The sequence below is a fragment of the Myotis brandtii genome, unplaced genomic scaffold (assembly GCF_000412655.1).
Source record: "Myotis brandtii unplaced genomic scaffold, ASM41265v1 scaffold1218, whole genome shotgun sequence".
In the NCBI taxonomy this organism is placed as follows: domain Eukaryota; kingdom Metazoa; phylum Chordata; class Mammalia; order Chiroptera; family Vespertilionidae; genus Myotis; species Myotis brandtii.
The window spans coordinates 262157-280130 of NW_005354247.1; the positions used below are offsets into that span (position 1 = coordinate 262157).

Sequence of the window (17974 nt, forward strand, 5' to 3'; positions counted from 1 at the left end):
GGTGCTCGCTGCCCCCTCGGCTCCCGCGTCCCGGGTGCCCTACGAGGGGATCTTCTCCTCCCGCGGCCGGTGAGGTTTCTGCCCCTCCCCGCCGGCGTTTGTTTACTTTCTTTTCCTGGGTCGGTCCCCCGCGGAGACTGATTTCTGGCTTGTCTTTCTCCTCCCCGTGGTTCTAGCGACGGAGGACGGCGCTGGTGGAGCTGGAACCCCATAGGTCACCGATGAAAATGAAGGTAAGTGGAGTCAGCGCTGCTCCGAACCTCGTGCCCAGGACACTTGGCTGTCGTGAGGCTAGTGCTGTGGAATGTCATTATTTTTTCCCTTTGGCTGCTCAGAATGGGTATCTCGGCCAGGCAGCGCTTTCTGAAAAGCAGGACGTGTTGAATGGGCGAGAAGTGATCATTGTGTCCAGAGGCAGGCAGCTCGGCCCATCTCCGAAGCAGCACTTTGGAAAGGCTGCTGCAGCCTTTCCATTGTTGTCCATTGGGCTAGTATTTTTAAACACTTCCTGTGTTGGCAGCAATCTTTGCAGAAGTAAAAGCTTTTGTCCTGCTTTGGTTCTTTGGGGGATTTTTGGGGGATATTTTTATTCTTCCTCAGTGCCAGTGTGATTTTTTCTAAGGAAAAAAAAATAGGTGGATTGTGTAAGGGAGGTATCATTTTTGTTGGAGATAAAGTGAAATTCTGTGGCTAAAATACTTGTAGTTGAACCAAAACTAACAGTTTTAGTTCAGTCGTTATAGTAAATAATTTTAAGCCTGTAGCTAACCAAAAGATATGTGTATCTTCTTCTGAAGACAACTAATATTGCAAACATCATATGTGATGTTTAAAGGAAAAGAAGGGGATAGCAGTCTAGTGCTGTAGGATTGAATGTTTCAGGTCAGATATTTACTTGCTAAAAGTATTCCTTTTCAGTTTGCATTATTTGAAAATACACTAACTTTAAGAGGTTCTTGATTTCTTAGTCATTTACTATTTCAGTATATTAAGCCCTGAAATACAGCGTTTTCCCAGGTTTTCTCTTGCCTTCTTAAAGTGACCTTTAATGTTACTTATTTTTTTTAAGGTTACATATAACTTTTAATATTACTTGGGAAAACTTACTGGAAAAGTACAATCACTTCCTACTTAAAAATGTGTCTTTTAAGTGTGTACACTGTAACTTTTGCTCTTGGCAATGTTGAATCAAACTTGTATGGTACCTTACCTTTTGAAAAAAATAGGTAAAATGATAGATTGAAGGAGCAGTCACTGTTACTGTCAACATTAAAATGAATCGTAGAATGAAATTTCTCACATCATTCAATGTATCTTATGGCCATTGGCTAAAAGTAGGTATTTCTTAGTAAAGCTTTTTATATGTATATACCCAAAAGACAACTGTGATAAACTGGTATGGCTACAAGTCTTGTGCCATCAGTTCGTATCTCTGCATTCATCAGACTTAAACCTTTAAAATGCAGCTTTTAGCCAATGATTTTTTTCAAATAATGCTCTCCTTATCAAAAGGATTGGCTTCATTTCTTATCTGTACAATTATACCATACCTGAAAAGATGTTGCCTTTATGTAGCTATATTAATAAGCATATAATTATGTATTGTTGGTATTAATTTTAATAGCATTATCTTTTTATTTGAAAACAAAATTTTCCCGAGACCATAATTGAGTAATTTAAAGTATTATGAGACACTTAATGTGCATATATTTTTTGTTTTTTTCTTATTTTTAATTTTTAAATAAATTTTACAATTGTTGAAACATTTTGTATCTGGAGAAAAAAAATTGTATCTCCCTACTGACACTTCCCAGTTTTAATTTAAATGTTTTATGTTATCAGGATATAGTTTATAAAATAAAAGATTGTTAATAAAGTGTTTGCTTTGGGGTATTTTTGAATTATCACTGATACTAATAAACAAATAGTGTTACTGTTTTTATTACTTTAAACACAGAACCTTTTAATGAGACTTGAGATTGGAGTAGAGGAAAATAGTAGTGAAATTCACATTTTATGTTCTTTCCATCAGGCGGCTGATGAGCCTGCCTATCTGACAGTGGGAACTGATGTAAGTGCCAAGTACCGAGGTGCCTTCTGTGAGGCAAAAATTAAGACTGTGAAAAGACTGGTAAAAGTTAAGGTAATTTTTTTTTCTTTTTATGTAACAGCATTACTAACTCTAGATTGAAAAGTGTTGGGAGGAGAGGCATACTTCAAATCAACATTTCTTTATTGAATCATTATTTTGTGCAAGCACTGTTATACATAAAACTATAGGAAAAGCACATTAAGGTTTGAGAAATAACTCAAAATGAGAAATTATTTCAAAGTGCTTCCATGAAAATACCATGTTCATGATACTTACTATCATTTGGATCTTTCCTGTTTGTGGCATCATGCTTACTTAGGCTGTAATTTCTTTTTGCATGATGTTCACATTGAGACAGTTTCAAGTGAATAGGAATAATAATACAGTGGGAATTGTGTTTTCAAGATAGCATTAAAAATGACTTAGGAAATTTATTTTTAAGATGCTTTTATGACCAGAAAAAAACTTAACACATTATTCGTGTACAATATTTGGAAATATAGAATGTACCGAAGGATTAATGCCCATAGCTTACTTCTTAGAAATACTACTATTAACATTTTTTGTGTTTCCTTATAGTAATTTTCCTATATAAATGTTTTTAATAATCTTAGTTATAGTTCATTAATTCAGCAAACATTTATTAAGTGCCTATAAAATGCATTGACATTTGCTAACTGCTGGGCCTATAGTGATGATGGAGGACTAGAGCCTTCAAGGAGCTCACAGTTAATGAGAGAGACAATAAACATAAATACAAGACAATGTAATAAGTATTATAACAGAAGTAACCACAGGATGCTAAGAAAGCATAGATTAAAGACATTGTTTTAGAGTATTACCATAAATGTATTGTTTTAAAACTAACATGAATTATTGTGCAAAAATATTTTTCAGGTACTCCTGAAACAGGACAATACTACACAATTGGTGCAAGATGACCAAGTAAAAGGTCCTTTAAGAGTACGTATGTTCTACAGTGTAAAATCTGAAATGATGAATACTTCATACAATAACTTATTGAGTTTTACATTTGTAGATACAATTTTAAAATTTTAGAATGTTAGAGAACAAAAATACAAATGTGATGTTATATAGTTAGTATAAATTATGATAATACAATGGCTATTTCCTTAATTTAAGAATGTTAAACATCTTATGGGAGCGTAACTTTTAACGTCTATAAACATGAGTTTTCAGCGCCTCTTTCTTTTGAATTCTTTGATTTAATGCTTCATTTTGTTTTTTAGGTTGTTATATATATTTAGCTTGCTAAATAATATACTAATATAAATCTGAGTCTTGTTATTCTTTCTAACATACCAAGTAAACTATTGACTTTATAATTGAATTTAATGAAATTTAAGTTAATTTAACTTAATACCTATATTATGTTTTTCATTCATTTCTGGCCATTTGTTTGTATAATCTTTGTTCTGTCAGAATACTATTTTAGTTAATATCTGATATACAAAGGCCTGGAAGCTGAAAGAAGGTCAACTGGTCCATCTCTTTCTCTCTTTAGGTGAAATTTTTATCTAAAAGGTCCCTTAAATACAAATGCTGAATCCAATATTTCTATGAAAGAAATTAAAGCTGTTTTTGCTGTGTTGTGTGGTTTTTCGGTTCTTACATCCCACAGTTTTCTTGAAGACGATGTGTTATAGTGAAAAGGCTCTGAAGTAAGACTTAAGGGCCTGGGTTCTCCTCCTGTATCCTGCAGATTGTTTTCTCTTCTGAGCCACAATTCTCAATGTGTGAAATGGGGGTAATAATAGCTTTCCTATGCCAAAGGGGGCTCAGATTGCATGATAAATGGATGAGCACTATTAATGATAAAGACCTATTCGATATAAGGTAGAATTATTCTAAGTATTATTATTTTTTCACCCAGGTGGTAATGATTGGGTTTGTTTACATTTGGAAATGAATTTTTCATTTTGTGTTTTAGGTTGGAGCTATTGTTGAAACAAGGACATCCGATGGATCCTTTCAGGAAGCTATTATCAGCAAGTTGACAGATGCTAGTTGGTATACTGTGGGTAAGTAGTTAAGTAATAATTTAATCCATAGGATTGAATTTCTACGTTGCATATACCTCTATTTTGTAAATACACTGAATCATTATGTTGACAGAGAAATATGTATTCTTTCCTGTCACTTATCTCTTGTAGTAACTTGGCTTTTGTGGCTGTTTCATCCAAGATTATATGGTAATTTTTTTTCCATAAGAAAAGTCAATACAACTTAGTGTTGTAAATAATCAGACTTTTTAACTTTCTGTAATTACAGTTAGGATTGCATAGTTGCAATCTTTTAGTGTTGCTGTCTGTTTTATATAAGGGTAGTATAGATGTTACCATGGGATTCACAGAGTACAAAATTCTCACCAGAGTAGATTCAAGCCTAGGTAATCATAGTTTAATTTTTAAAATATGATACAGTGAGGGTAAGGAAGATAAATGTCCGATAGCTTTGGCAGCACATATACTAAAATTGGAACGATACAGAGAAGATTAGCATGGCCCCTGTGCAAGGATGACACCCAAAAAAAAAGAAGGAAGGAAGGAAAGATAGATATGTGCTACTAATATGAATTCACTCTTAACATTCCATGCATAACCTTATAGTGGCTTAAAAAAACTTTACTGTAGTGAATAGCAAGTGTCATAATACAAATAAATTAAAACCTAAATGTAGTGCTTATATAGTTGCTGTCTTTATGTTGAAGAGAATATCAATAATTAACATTCCTAAATTTTCTCTCAGTACTTCCAAACTATACAGTCATGTGAATAACATCCAATCCTTGGTTTTACACTGAACATCTATCTCATTGTTTGTTTTTATGTTATATCTTGGTACAAATAGTATAATGACAGTGATGTGGTTTCCTTGTAGAAGTAAGAGAAATGGCTCTTAGATTTACTTGATTTGTTGCTTCGGGTAAAAAATATTTATCTGCAGTTGTTCATAGCTGTGAAGAACATGCTTTGGTTAACAATTGTACTTCCTGTCCCTCCTTCTACCCCTTTGGCTTCTATTAGTACTAGTAGCAATTTACTGAACATGACTACTACACTACTATTTTCTAACTATTTTTATCCAGCCATCGCTGGATTTCCTAGAAGTTGGTATTGGTTCACAGTGGTCTATTATTCTGAACTACATATTTTTAGGAAGCTTAGTTGTGGCTATTGGTAGATGTTAGAGGTTTAAAAACTAAGCTAATGTTTACTCTTAGTAAGTAAATACAGTTTTGCTATATTAAATAAGGCAGTGACAAAAATTACAAGAGTTGATGTGTGCAGAATCATGTTATATGATGCATGTTCAAATACTAATACCTCATTCTATTTGGTGTCCAATATCAAGCTTGTATTCATAATACTTGTATGGTTTTATTGATATAATGCTCACGCTTCTGCAGAAGCAATACTTTTCAGGTTTTCACATTCTTGATTTCTAGAACCTAGAGTAATCCTTCAGTTGTGAATAGCAACCTCTATCCTTTACATGAAAGGCATTTTAGCATTCCTAAAAACTAGTTGCTACTGAGCATTCTCTATGGTGATTTTCCCATCGGTAATTACAGAATTACAGAATTCTTGTTCTCAAAGAGTTTAGAATTATAATTACACATAATTCATGTATCGCAATCACTAGTGTACATAAGAATCACTTGGTGCTTGTTTAAAAATTGAGATTTGAGGACCCCAAGTCTCTCTAATTTAGTAGATCGGGAGGTGGCAACCCAAGAATCTTTCTTTTTATATGCACAATGGCTGAATCTAATGTAGCTAGTACACACTTAGGAAAACAAACCACACTTGGAGAAACAGAGACTTATCCAGGAGAAAAATTAAAACTTTTTAAGATCTTTGCATCTGTGTAATGAGAGAATTATCTAAAATATTTAAGGCATGAAGAGGCACTATTCACTTAATTGTACTCAATATAACACTCTACTATAAAGAATGTTTAGGTATTGAAGGATGTAGACTACATAAAGGATGATTTGAATATAATGAGCTTAACCCATTGTACGCCATTAAGCATCTGTAGACACAAGCGGCGGACCTTCTCCACATGCCGCACGCCTATTAAAAAAAAAAATGTTTTCCCTATGTGGCAGCCCTGACCAACTTTAAAATCATTTTTCGTGAGAATTTTCAGCTGAAAATATTCAAGAACACCCGAATTGTGAGTAACATTTATTTTTATAATATTCATTGCAAATTGATTTTTTAAATTAAATTCAAAATGTGGCGTGTGGGGATGGTTTCGTTTTGGACGTGTGGTAGTTAACTGGTTAAGAGAGGCAAAATAAAATGATCTCTTACAGGTCATGAACTTTCTATATTTTTCTTTAAGTGTCTACTACCTATTTAATTGCTCTTTTCTGAAAATTTACTTGATTTCTAGTTCTTAGGGAAGTGCTGTATAGGTAGAAACAAAAAGTTATACAAAGTATGAATGTTTTTTATGACTTTTTAAGAGGTCTTGAAATTATGTCAGAGTATTAAAAACGAAACAAAGGAGGATACCCTACTGCTGGTTTGGATCAAACAGGAACAATGAGTCAGTGATAGTAAAATAGATATTAATTTTTCCTATTATAGCTTAATAACCAATTTTGAAAGAGGTTATAGATCTACTACAACACAATTTTTCAAAATCTAATAATACTTTGTGGTGAACAATAAATAGCTCCAGCTCATGGATTTTGTTGTTTTTCAAAATCTAATAATACTTTGCCTTCTAATGGTGAACAATAAATAGCTCCAGCTCATGGATTTTGTTTTTTTTTGTTTTTTGAACCTTGGAAATATAATTTGGAATAGAATTCATACCTACATTTTTCAATATTGCCATTAGCTCCTGGTAAATACAACTCTCAATAAGACATTCTAAAGCTACTCCTCTTTTGCCTTTTTGGGGTATGAAAATAACACATTGATTTGAAAAATAAGGGGAAAAAATGGCTGTTAAATTTAGTAACTTACATATAAAGTGTACATATACATTATATATCAGATTTAACACTAAAATCTATTTGATCATTTATGTGTTTTTGTGACAAATTATTTTTTACATTAATTTTTTTATGCCTTATAGTTATTGTTCTGCACATGCATCATATCAGATCTCATGGAATTTCTAGTTTAGATTAAACTGGTGAATGGACTGACATTTCTTTTGGAATGCGCTGAAGGCTTTATAAGGCTTTTAATTTAGTTAGAGCCTCTTCTGACAAATGTTGTTATAGCCAAAATCAACTACAATATGTTTTCAAAACTAGGTGGTTATTCCATTGACTAGAAAATTGTTAAGAAAAAATGTACTAAACAACAACAAGGAATCTATTCAGTCCTGTGATAGGCTTTAACCCTTTGTTTAAATGGCCTTTCATGAGACTTAGAATTCCCATATTTTAATCTAATTAGACATTTGAATGTTAATTTCTCAAGTTTCCAGGTTCCTGAAATTTTTTACCTTAGCTGTTGAAGGACTCAACAGATGATTTTATGAGTAACAGAACTATTGATTTTTCATAGGGAATGCATCTATTTTTAACTTTAAAGTTTTTACTCCATTATGTGGAATATTTCGTTTATCATAACTGCAATACACAGACATAATAATACTTATTTTTCCAAAGTCAGAATTTGTTCATTTTATACCTCTGCTTCATACCTGTTTATTATACATTTTGATCCCTCTTGACTAAACTGTAGCTCATTGATTAACTTTCTGATTCTCAATTTCTTTATCTATAAAAGGAAGGTAGTAATTTCTGTCTGGTAGAGGCTGCTGTGAAACTTAAGTGATAGCCAATTATAGAGTGGGTAAATAAAGTTAATTTACTATTATTATCTTACTATCCTCCAGCATCTAACAGTGTTATGATAGACTAGTATGTATTTAGTAGTTAGATTAGATCCTTGTTGGCTTTTGTTTCTTTGAATTCTAACAGTTTAGGATTAGGCTTTGTATATTTGTTTGCATTGGTATTATTTTGCCTAGAGTGAGTAAAGTTAATTGAGAGAGTCTCAGCTTTATCATTTTTCTAAAATTAGGTTTTAGTATTTATATATAATATAATAACAGAGATATTACTTTTGTTATATCCTATTGCACTCAATGAATAATCTATTTAAATGCAAGTATAAGAAATTTCATAGAATTACTAAATCCTAATAACCTTACGTTTTTTTTTCCTCTTGGCATGCAGTAGTATACATCTTAAACTGAAAGAAGCTAAGTTTACTAAGTACACCAGTTACTTATTTCACTTATCAAAATGCCAAAGTCACTTTTCAATGCCTACAAATTTTGTGTTCTTTTAAATGATTCTTAGAAGCTATAGAGAAAACTTCTTATAGATAGAACTTTCATGATTTTGATAATCAGGATATCATGATTAATAGGTCTACCTTGCTGTTGGGTTTTCTATTTGCCTTTCAGAAAATCTTGAGAAATCACATGGCTTAACAGACTTGTTAAAGAACTCAAATATACAGTTTGGCATAGTTTTGTGAATTTTAAAATAAGTCTTAATACTGTTTCTCTTCTTTCACTTGAAGAGGGAAGGGTTCCTATGTAAAGCTGTGAAATTGCTCCACAGTCTGCTGTTGAGAAGTTTCTTTGGTTCTTACATTATTTCTACTGGTAGTAAATAAAATGTGATGAGTGAAATTAATCTTTTCTTTCAAAAATCTGATTTATTTCAAAATGGTTATTTTGAAAAACAAGAATTAATTATGTTAAACTTGAAATTTCTCATAAAAATATTTTGACTTGGGCTGCCATTGATTTTAATGATAAAAAACTGGGTAAAAGATTTTGTGACCTAAATTTAGTATTAATTGATCTTACAGTCTCATTTTCCTTCCTCATACCTCCACTTAAATGTGTGTGTATATAAGTATGTAGGTGTGTGTCCAGTGTTACCATCTTTGTAATGTAGGCATCAAGGAAAATTGGAACTTTGAAGATTTTATTCTTTAGTATCTTACGGACTTTAATATTAATGTGAAGCATTATTTTAAATTTGGTATGATAATTTTATGATTTTGAATTTTATAAAGAACTGGTTTATTATTAGCCTTAACCCCATATGAATTATAATTTTGATACAAATGTTTGTTTAGAGCACTGTTAATCAAGAATAGATTAATGATGTAATTGTTAAAAGGTGCTGTTTTATCCTGTCATTGTGTCTGTCTGCAAGTGGTCATTAATTTCTGCATCATTGACAGTGTATAAAACAGCTGCTTTGTGGGATCATTATGGTTCTTTGAATATGTGCTTCAGGAGCTGTTAATTGCCTCTGAATTGTCTCCTGCATGTAAGAGAATCTAAGCTAGATGTCTTTAGTCTAAGAAAAAGAACTGACTGTGGTAGATAAACATTGAAGAAGTAGAGTGCTCTTACATAATTGAATTTCTGTTATGAAAAATTAAGTTTATGATTTGAAGGCAAAGTAATAATAAAACAACCTTAAAAAAAAAAAAAGGCAGGGATGGCCTGGCCAGATAGTTTACTTAGATAGAGCATTATCCTAATATGCCAAAGTTGCGGATTCCATCCGAGGTCAGGATACATATTAGAATCAACAAATGAAATCTTAAATAAGTGGAACAACAAATCGGTGTTTCTCTTTCTCTCCCTCTCCTCCTTCCTCTATCTCTAAAATCAATTTAAAAATTTTAAATGCAGGATTTTAATTATATAGATAACAAAGTAAGATATCTAAGATATTACTAAATTCAGGTAATGCAAAATTTTCTTTTATTAATACTAACCTATTTTGTTAGAATGGAAAAACATCAAGCAGCTTTGTGGCTCCTTCTTGAATCTGTCTGGTTCAGCCTCCTCGCCTCCACTCCAGTCTTCGCCATGTCCACAAGAAGACCTACACGGTGTCCACCTCTGGCTCCAGGGTCTTTAGCAGCCGCTCATACTCCAGTGGGCCTGGCACCCAAATGATCTCCTATGGTCTGGGCTTCCAGGCCAACTTGTGCTCTGTTGGCCTTTTCCTGGGTGGGCAGCAGCTACTGGGGTGGCCTGGGGTTACGACGGGGCTGGGCGTATGGGGAGCATCACAGTTGTCTAAGTGAACCAGAGCCTGCTGAGTCCCCGAAGCTGGAGGTAGACCCTGACATCTAGGCTGTGTGCAACCAGGAGAAGGAACAGATCAAGACCATCAACAAGTTAGCTTCCTTCATCAATAAGGTGCGGAGCCTGAAGCAGTAGAGTAAGATTCTGGAGATCAAATGGAACCTCATGCAGCAGCAGTATACAACTCACAGTCACATGGACAATGTTTTTGAGAGCTACATCAACAACCTTCGGCAGCAGCTGGTTCAGGAGGCAGAGTTTGGCAACATGCAGGGACTGGTGGACGACTTGAAGAATAAGTACGAGGGTGAGATCAACAAGTGCACAGAGATGGAGAATGAATTTATCCTTTCTAAGAAGGTAAGCTTACATGGATGAAGCTTACATGAACAAGGTAGAGCTGGAGTCCCACATGGATGGGCTGACCCTGACCGATGAGATCAACAAGCAACTGTATGAAGAGGAGATTCATGAACTGCAAAGATCTCTGACACATCTGTGGTGCTATGGACAACAATTGCTCTCTGGACCTTGATGGAATCATTGTTGAGGTCAACGCCCAGAATGTGGACATCGCCAACCGAAGCTGGGCTGAGGCTGAGTTTCTGTACCATCAAGTATGAGGAACTGCAGATGTTGGCTGGGAAACATGGGGGTGACCTGTGCTACACGAAGACCTAGATTTCTGTGCTGAACCAGAACATCAGCGGACTCCAGGCTGAGATTGAGGGCCTCAGAGGCCAGAGGGCTTCCCTGGAGGCCGCCATCACTGATGCCGAGCAGCGTGGGGAGCTGGCCATCAAGGATGCTCAATCCAAGGTGATTGAGCTGGAGGCTGCTCTTGAGAAACACCAAGAAGGACGTGGCCTGGAAGCTGCACAAGTACCAGGAGCTCATGAATGTCAAGCTGTCCCTGAATGTGGAGATCGCCACCTATCACAAGTGGCTGGAGGGTGAGGAGAACCAGCTGGAATCTGGGATGCAGAACATGAGCACCCACACCAAGACCACCAGTGGCTACTCAGGTGGGTTGATGAACCCATCTTACGGGAACCTCAACTATGGTCTGGGCTTCCAGGCCAACTTGGGCTCTGGTGGGAGCTCTGCCTTCTTCAGCCACACCAGCTCCTTCAAGACGATGGTGGTGAAGAAGATTGAGACCCAAGATGGGAAGCTGATGTCTGAATCATCTGATGTCCTCCCCAAGTGAATGACTACTGGGGTCCCTCCTGTCCTAGCCTTGGGAAAGGAGCTGTGCCGGGGAGCAGCGGGCACAGGAAGCCCTGTCTGAGGCTCAGCCCCAGGCCTAGCTCACCCTTGGGGTGGGGGAGTTACTGCCTGGGGGACCACCTCTTCCCCATGCTCCCAACTAAAAGTCAAATCAAGTGGTTTTCCCCCCAAAAATAAAGCCCTAGCTGGTTCTGCAAACCCTAAAAAAACACACACACAATGGAAAACCATCTAAAATTATGAAAAGCAGGAATAAATTTTAAAGTAACAATTTTTGTATATATATGTTTCCCTGTTCATGTTATTTTCATACATTTACAAATATTTGTTGATACGTCTATATGTTTTAAGTATCTGAAGTAAGGACTCCATTTTATATTTTATTTCTTCATAATGCTGGACAATCGGGTGTCTTCTGAGAACATTTTCTTTTTTGTAAGCTTTGTAAGTTCTAGATGTTAAAATCAGTACATTTCTGCAAAATTAAACCTACAAAATTATCAAGATAATATAGCTACTTATATGGTAAACGTTAGTTGTTAATTGTTAAATTCTTTGCCCCCATTTCCTTAAAGTATTTTCAAGTAGTTTTGAAGAAGTGTGATTTTTAAAAATTATAGAAGTAAAAAGTTTTAAGAAAAGTTCCATGTAATTTTGACTAATTTTTCAGAATTAAAAAAAAAATTTCAGCTTTTTGATGTTTTCCTCGTTTCAACCTTTATGTCTAAACTTCTTACATCCTCTTCTACCAAAAGAGAAAAGTTGAATCTTATGACTTTAGAACAGCAGTTCTCAACCTGTGGGTCGCAACCCCTTTAGCGGTCGAACGACCCTTTCACATGGGTCGCCTAAGACCATCCTGCATATCAGATATTTACATTATGATTCATAACAGTAGCAACTTTACAGTTATGAAGTAGCAACGAAAATAATTTTATGGTTGGGTCACAACGTGAGGAACTGTATTTAAAGGGCCAGAAGGTTGAGAACAACTGCTTTAGAAGCTACTATGGTAGATTATCATACAAATAACTAGAAGAAGTAAATAATCCAACATCATTATCAGAAGTCAGTTTCTTGAAGTTAGAGGTACTCCATTGATAACTGGAAAAAAACATACCCATAACACTTCATTTCTGTAAACCAGGTTTTTGCTCATTCTTCTAGGAGTAAAAGTAACTTAATATTTGTGTTTTGACTGTGCTGCTAATGGTTTAAGAAGGTGACTGGAGACAAGCAGTTGGGGGCAGCCATTTAACTTGTTTGGTACCTATAAAATGAAAAATGTGATATGTACATTTTAAAAGGTTTTGAAAAATAACCAATTACGGTTCTTGCAAATATTAAGCCCTAGATAAATAGCAATGACAGCATTCAGTGCAGTTATATTTTTATTTGTGGCCATAAATTTTCTCTTTTTCGCTTATTACAGTTTTTGATGATGGTGATGAGAGGACATTGAGACGCACCTCACTTTGCTTAAAAGGAGAGAGACATTTTGCTGAGAGTGAGGTAAGGTGACAAGGACTTTTGGGGTTGAACAAAGGATACTCATGTAGAGAAAAATGTGATTTAATTTATTTGTTTCATATCCAGACACTTGATCAGCTTCCATTAACAAATCCAGAGCATTTTGGAACTCCAGTAATTGCAAAGAAGACGAACAGAGGAAGGAGGTCCTCTCTTCCTATGTGAGTGTTAACATATACAGTAACATTATAGTAATTATTATAAATTAAACAAATGACTTTTCTAGGATGGCTAAATTTGGGTAACTTTTTCATCACATCTTGTATTCTTATGTTAGATATTTTACCCTGCGCCAACCTTGTCCTTAATTTTTCCCATTACTTTGCCAGTAATTATCACACTCCTTTTTCAAAAAGGTTATTTTTGTTTTGAATTACATTGCCAAATTCCATAATTGATACAATTTTCTTATTTTTAGTGAGTATATATAATTTTTTAACCTTTTTATTTCAAAAATATTTCAAACTTAAAATTTTTAATGTATCTTTATTTTTGAAAGTATTACAGATGTCCTTTTTTTCTTCCTGCTCCCACCCAGGCATACCGCACTATTGTCTGTGTCCATGGGCTATGCCTATATGTATATAAACTCTTTGGTTAATCTCTTCCAGCCTCCCCCACCCCTCTCAAACTTAAAATTTTAAAGAATATTACAATAAACTTAAATATATTCATCTAGTTTCGCTAATTGTTAACATTTTTGGCACATCTGCATTGTCATTTTCTCTTTTTATAGGTACATATTACAATGTTTTAAATAATGACATTAATTGGCTGAACTATTTAAGAGGAAGTTGACCTTTTACCTCTTAAATACTTTACCTCGGACACAACAAGGACATTTTCTTACATAACCAAAGTATGATTATCAGAATCAGAAATTTAACAGTATAGAATGCTATCTTTGCCAGTTGCCCAAAATAGCCTTTATAGCATTCCCTGATTCTAGGATGCAATCTAAGATCATGCATTGCATTTAGTTTATATGGTTCTCAAGTCTCTTTTAATCTGGAAAAGTTCCTCAGCCCCCCCCCCCTTTTTTTTGTCTTTTCATGACATTGACATTTTTGAAAAGTACAGGCTAGTCTACTAGTTCTGTAAACTCTTCTTTGCTATGGGTTTGTTTTATTGTTTAGTTATCTAGATAGGTCATCTAAATAACCCCTCAGATGTGTTTTCATAATCTGTCAGAAAATTAGAGTTCTATTATCTGGCATACATAAAAAATAGAAGGTAATCTTTTCTAAAAATGTGTTTGGCACAGTAAGTTCTTCATGGTGACATAATTAGGCTTTTCTGTCCCAGTGGGTGGTTGGCAGGAGAGCTTAAGTTCGTGTCCTCATTGATCTGGTGAAGTGGACTCAGAGTTACCATGGGCGTCTCAGGACTACTTCTGTGGGGCTAGGAAGTGTCTAGCTCTTCAATTCAAATAAGAATAAAAAGGGGTAATACAGATTAGAAATTGAGTTGTATGTACTAAATTCACACCACTCTGACTATATTCAGAGTGGCTTATCTTAAGATTATGATAAAATTATTTTGGCTTTTAGTAATGAAGATGAAAAGGAAGAAGAAACTAGTGAAGATGAAGATGAAGATAAGCGACGTCTCAATGATGAATTATTAGGAAAAGTTGTAAGTGTGATATCTACTTCTGAGAAGACCGAATGGTATCCTGCTTTGGTAAGTAAGGTTTCTTTCCAAAGTTAATCAACCATTTAACATACTTACTTCACATGGATTTTAAAAAAGCATTTAAAATATTTTTAAAGTGTTACACAAATTTAATTTGGACTTCATTGCAAAATTGAGCAATCATGTTCAGGTCCCACATACTTCACTGTCTCTTTTTGTTATTTCCTTTGTTTAATTTTAATTCTCTGTAGCCGATCATTTATTGCAGGGGCGGGGAACCTTTTTTCTGCCAAGGGCCATTTGGATATTTATAAAATCATTCGCGGGTCATACAAAATTATCAACTTAAAAATTAGCCGGCTATATTTGGTCAAATATGTAATTAACTCATCCCTAATGCCTTGGCAGGGCCAAACCAAATGATTTCAAGGGCCTTTTGTGGGCCGAACATTCCCCACCTGGAATCTTTCAGTTCTTCCTTTAAAACATGTTAGTGGTGTTTCCTTTTACCCTGTTCCCTGATCTACAGTAAGCTACCTCCCAAGTTCCCTTAACTTGATTATTGAAATTTTTAAATTAATTTTCTAGAAGTAACTTTTTTAGAGATTTAATTATGATAGTCTCATTCTTTAAAAAAACACAAAACTTTCTTTTTTAATATATTTTTATTGATTTCAGAGAGGAAAGGAGAGGGAGAGAGAGATAGAAACATCAATGATGAGAGAGAATCATTGATTGGTTGCTTCATGCATGCCCCCCACCAGTGATCGAGCCCTAAACCCGGGCATGTGCCCTTGACTGGAATCAAACCTGGGACCCTTCAGTCCACAGGCCAAGGCTCTATCCACTGAGCCAAACCAGCTAGGGCAAAACACACAAAACTTTCACTGACTGCCTGATGGATCAATTCTGCTTTCTCAAATAAATATTTAAGGCCATCCCTACCTCTTGATTTGTTCCCATTCCCAGTGTAAGCTCTCTGCTTTACTCAGGTTCTTTCTTAATTTCTCCATCCATAAATCACTTCAATCCTCCAAGCCTGCTTAAATCGTTAATATTTACTGAGGATCTGCAGTGAGTTCAGGTTTGTTCTAAGTTCCTTAGAAGAGAGAGAAGTATGAGATTTGCAACACATTGCTTTCAGGCAGCTTACTAAACACATAGTAATGAAAAATTATATAGTAATTTTAAAAACTTTTGGGGCAGACGCAGGACAGGGAGTTACTGGAGAAAGGAAAGGTACACTTAGACTTTGGAAATGCAAGTCTTAGTAGATAGGTTAGTAGAGAAAACTAATCTTTGCTTATTCAGGGAAGAAATGAAAAGAATGGATGGGCAGGAGATTTATTTCATGAGAGGAATCAATAATATTTGGTAGTACCTGTCTCCTCTTTCTCCTCTTCCTATTTCTCTCTTCTTAAATAAGTCTTAAGGTCCAACTCAAGTCCTACCTTTTCTGTAATCTCCCCTAAATACTAACATAAATATGCCCTTCTTCTCTGAGTTTTGATATCACTTGTCTCTCTAATAATTTTGGCACAAAAATGTGTCCCAAATTAAATTAGAATCCTTTGAAGAGCTGAGGCCATATTTTTAGGGTTATTTGTGCATATAAATGCATTACTCAATCCCGTATAATGGATTTACCTTATAGAGGAAAAGTCTGAAAATCCTTTGAATCATTCATTGTACAGGCAAATAAATAGGGTTAGATTCAGAATATTCAGGTCATAATTTGCCAAGAGACTTAAAAAAAATAACTATTCAACAGATTTATCCTTTTTCTGGTGATGTACAAAATAAAAGATGAGGAAGACACCAATCTACATTTGGTGATTTTATAGTCTAATGCAGAAAATGATTTTAGTAACTATAGTAGTAATATAAAATAGTATATGTTTAATATTATGACTTCTTTGTCTTGAGAGGTTATATTTATTTAAAGGAAATCCAGAAAGCCATCATAAAGCAGGTACTTTTGAGCTGAGCCTTGAAGGATTTAGAGTTAGTAAGCAGAGCTTCGTTAGAGGACTTACTTAGAGGATATAAGATAAGTAAAAGCAGAAAAGCAAGAGGTTTGTCTATGGAACTGTTTGATCTGGGAATCCATTTTGGCTAAATATTAGATGTGAGTAGGGGAATAATAAGAAATAAGTTCGAGAATATAGCTCTGGCTGGGTAGCTCAGTTTGCTGAAGTGTCATCCTGTACACCAAAAGGTTGTGTGTTCAATTCCCAGTCAGGGCACATACCTACGTTTTGGGTTTGATCCCTGATCAAGGCATGTATGGGAGGCAACCCATCAATGTTCCTCCCTCTCTCTCCCCCTTCTTCTTCCTCTAAAAATCAATGAAAGCATATCCTTGGGTGAAGATTAAATTAAAATTGGAAAGATTGGGAAGGTAATTTGGATATAGAGCAGAAGAGTCTTTAAAAGTTCATCTAAGGAATTTGGACATATTTCTGCATAGTATTTTGCAGAAGAGTGGCAGTATTTGAGCTGTGTTTGTAGGAATATTAATGAGGCCGTGGTATGTTGGGTGGATTATTATTAGAAAGACTGGAGGTGGCAGGAACCAATTTGGAGGCCATTAGAGTGGTTCACAAATGAGGTAATTAAGCTTTGGGCTGTGCCTACTCATCCTTTAAGACTTACTTGAATCCTTTGCTGCTACACCTTTTCCTTCTCCAGGTTGGGTTGAATCTTCTTCCTAGATGCTTTCATGTTATCCTAAGCCTAGTGGTATCACTGTACTTATCCTCCATTGTGTTCTTTTGTGTATCTTGACCCTTCATGACACAGTTAGCTCCTTGAAGGTAGACACAAATATATTATTATTTTTAAATATTCACCTCTTCTATCTTTTTAAAAAAAATGTTTTTATTGATCTTTTTACAGAGAGAGGAAGAGGGAGAGAGAAACAGAGAAACATCGATTGGTTTTCTCCCATAGTGGGGATCAAACCGGCAACTTTTTGGTGCATGGGATGCTGCTCAACCAACTGAACCACACAGGCCAGGGCACAAATATATTATTAATATAATAATTACCAGCACCTAACAAACATTTACTTTCATCTGATATTAAGACAGCTTGTATGACTGCCAAGAATTTTTAATTATCTGGATATATGCTGTTTAATACAATAGCCATGTGGCTATTTAAATGTAACAATTAAAATTAAATAGAATTAAAAATTCAATCTCTAAGTTGCACTAGTCACATTTCAAGTGCTCAGCCCCATGTGGTTCATTGCTACTTTATTGGTCAGATATAGAAGATTTTTTAAAAATTTATTTTCTTTCTTTATTGATTAAAGTATTACATATGTGTCCTTATCCCCCCCATAACCCCCCCACCCTC

The 17974-nt window shown here is 35.0% G+C and overlaps 1 protein-coding gene and 1 pseudogene across 2 annotated transcripts in view; both read left to right on the forward strand.

The window, feature by feature from the left end:
• The first annotated feature begins 26 nt into the window (after positions 1-26).
• ARID4A (AT rich interactive domain 4A (RBP1-like)) overlaps positions 27-17974 on the forward strand; it is a 62058-nt gene continuing 44110 nt past the window's right edge. Inside the window, exons 1-8 of one of the 2 annotated variants that reach the window (XM_005858761.2) lie at positions 27-69; positions 177-233; positions 2033-2143; positions 2990-3055; positions 4044-4134; positions 12879-12958; positions 13043-13137; positions 14527-14659. In XM_005858761.2, the coding sequence (XP_005858823.1) occupies positions 222-233; positions 2033-2143; positions 2990-3055; positions 4044-4134; positions 12879-12958; positions 13043-13137; positions 14527-14659 (588 nt within the window). In that variant the 5' untranslated portion in view covers positions 27-69; positions 177-221. Of the gene's footprint in view, positions 70-144; positions 234-2032; positions 2144-2989; positions 3056-4043; positions 4135-12878; positions 12959-13042; positions 13138-14526; positions 14660-17974 lie in introns of those variants that run through there. The other variant, XM_014533233.1, reaches the window with a different exon arrangement.
• Positions 10049-12087, forward strand: LOC106724757 (annotated as a pseudogene).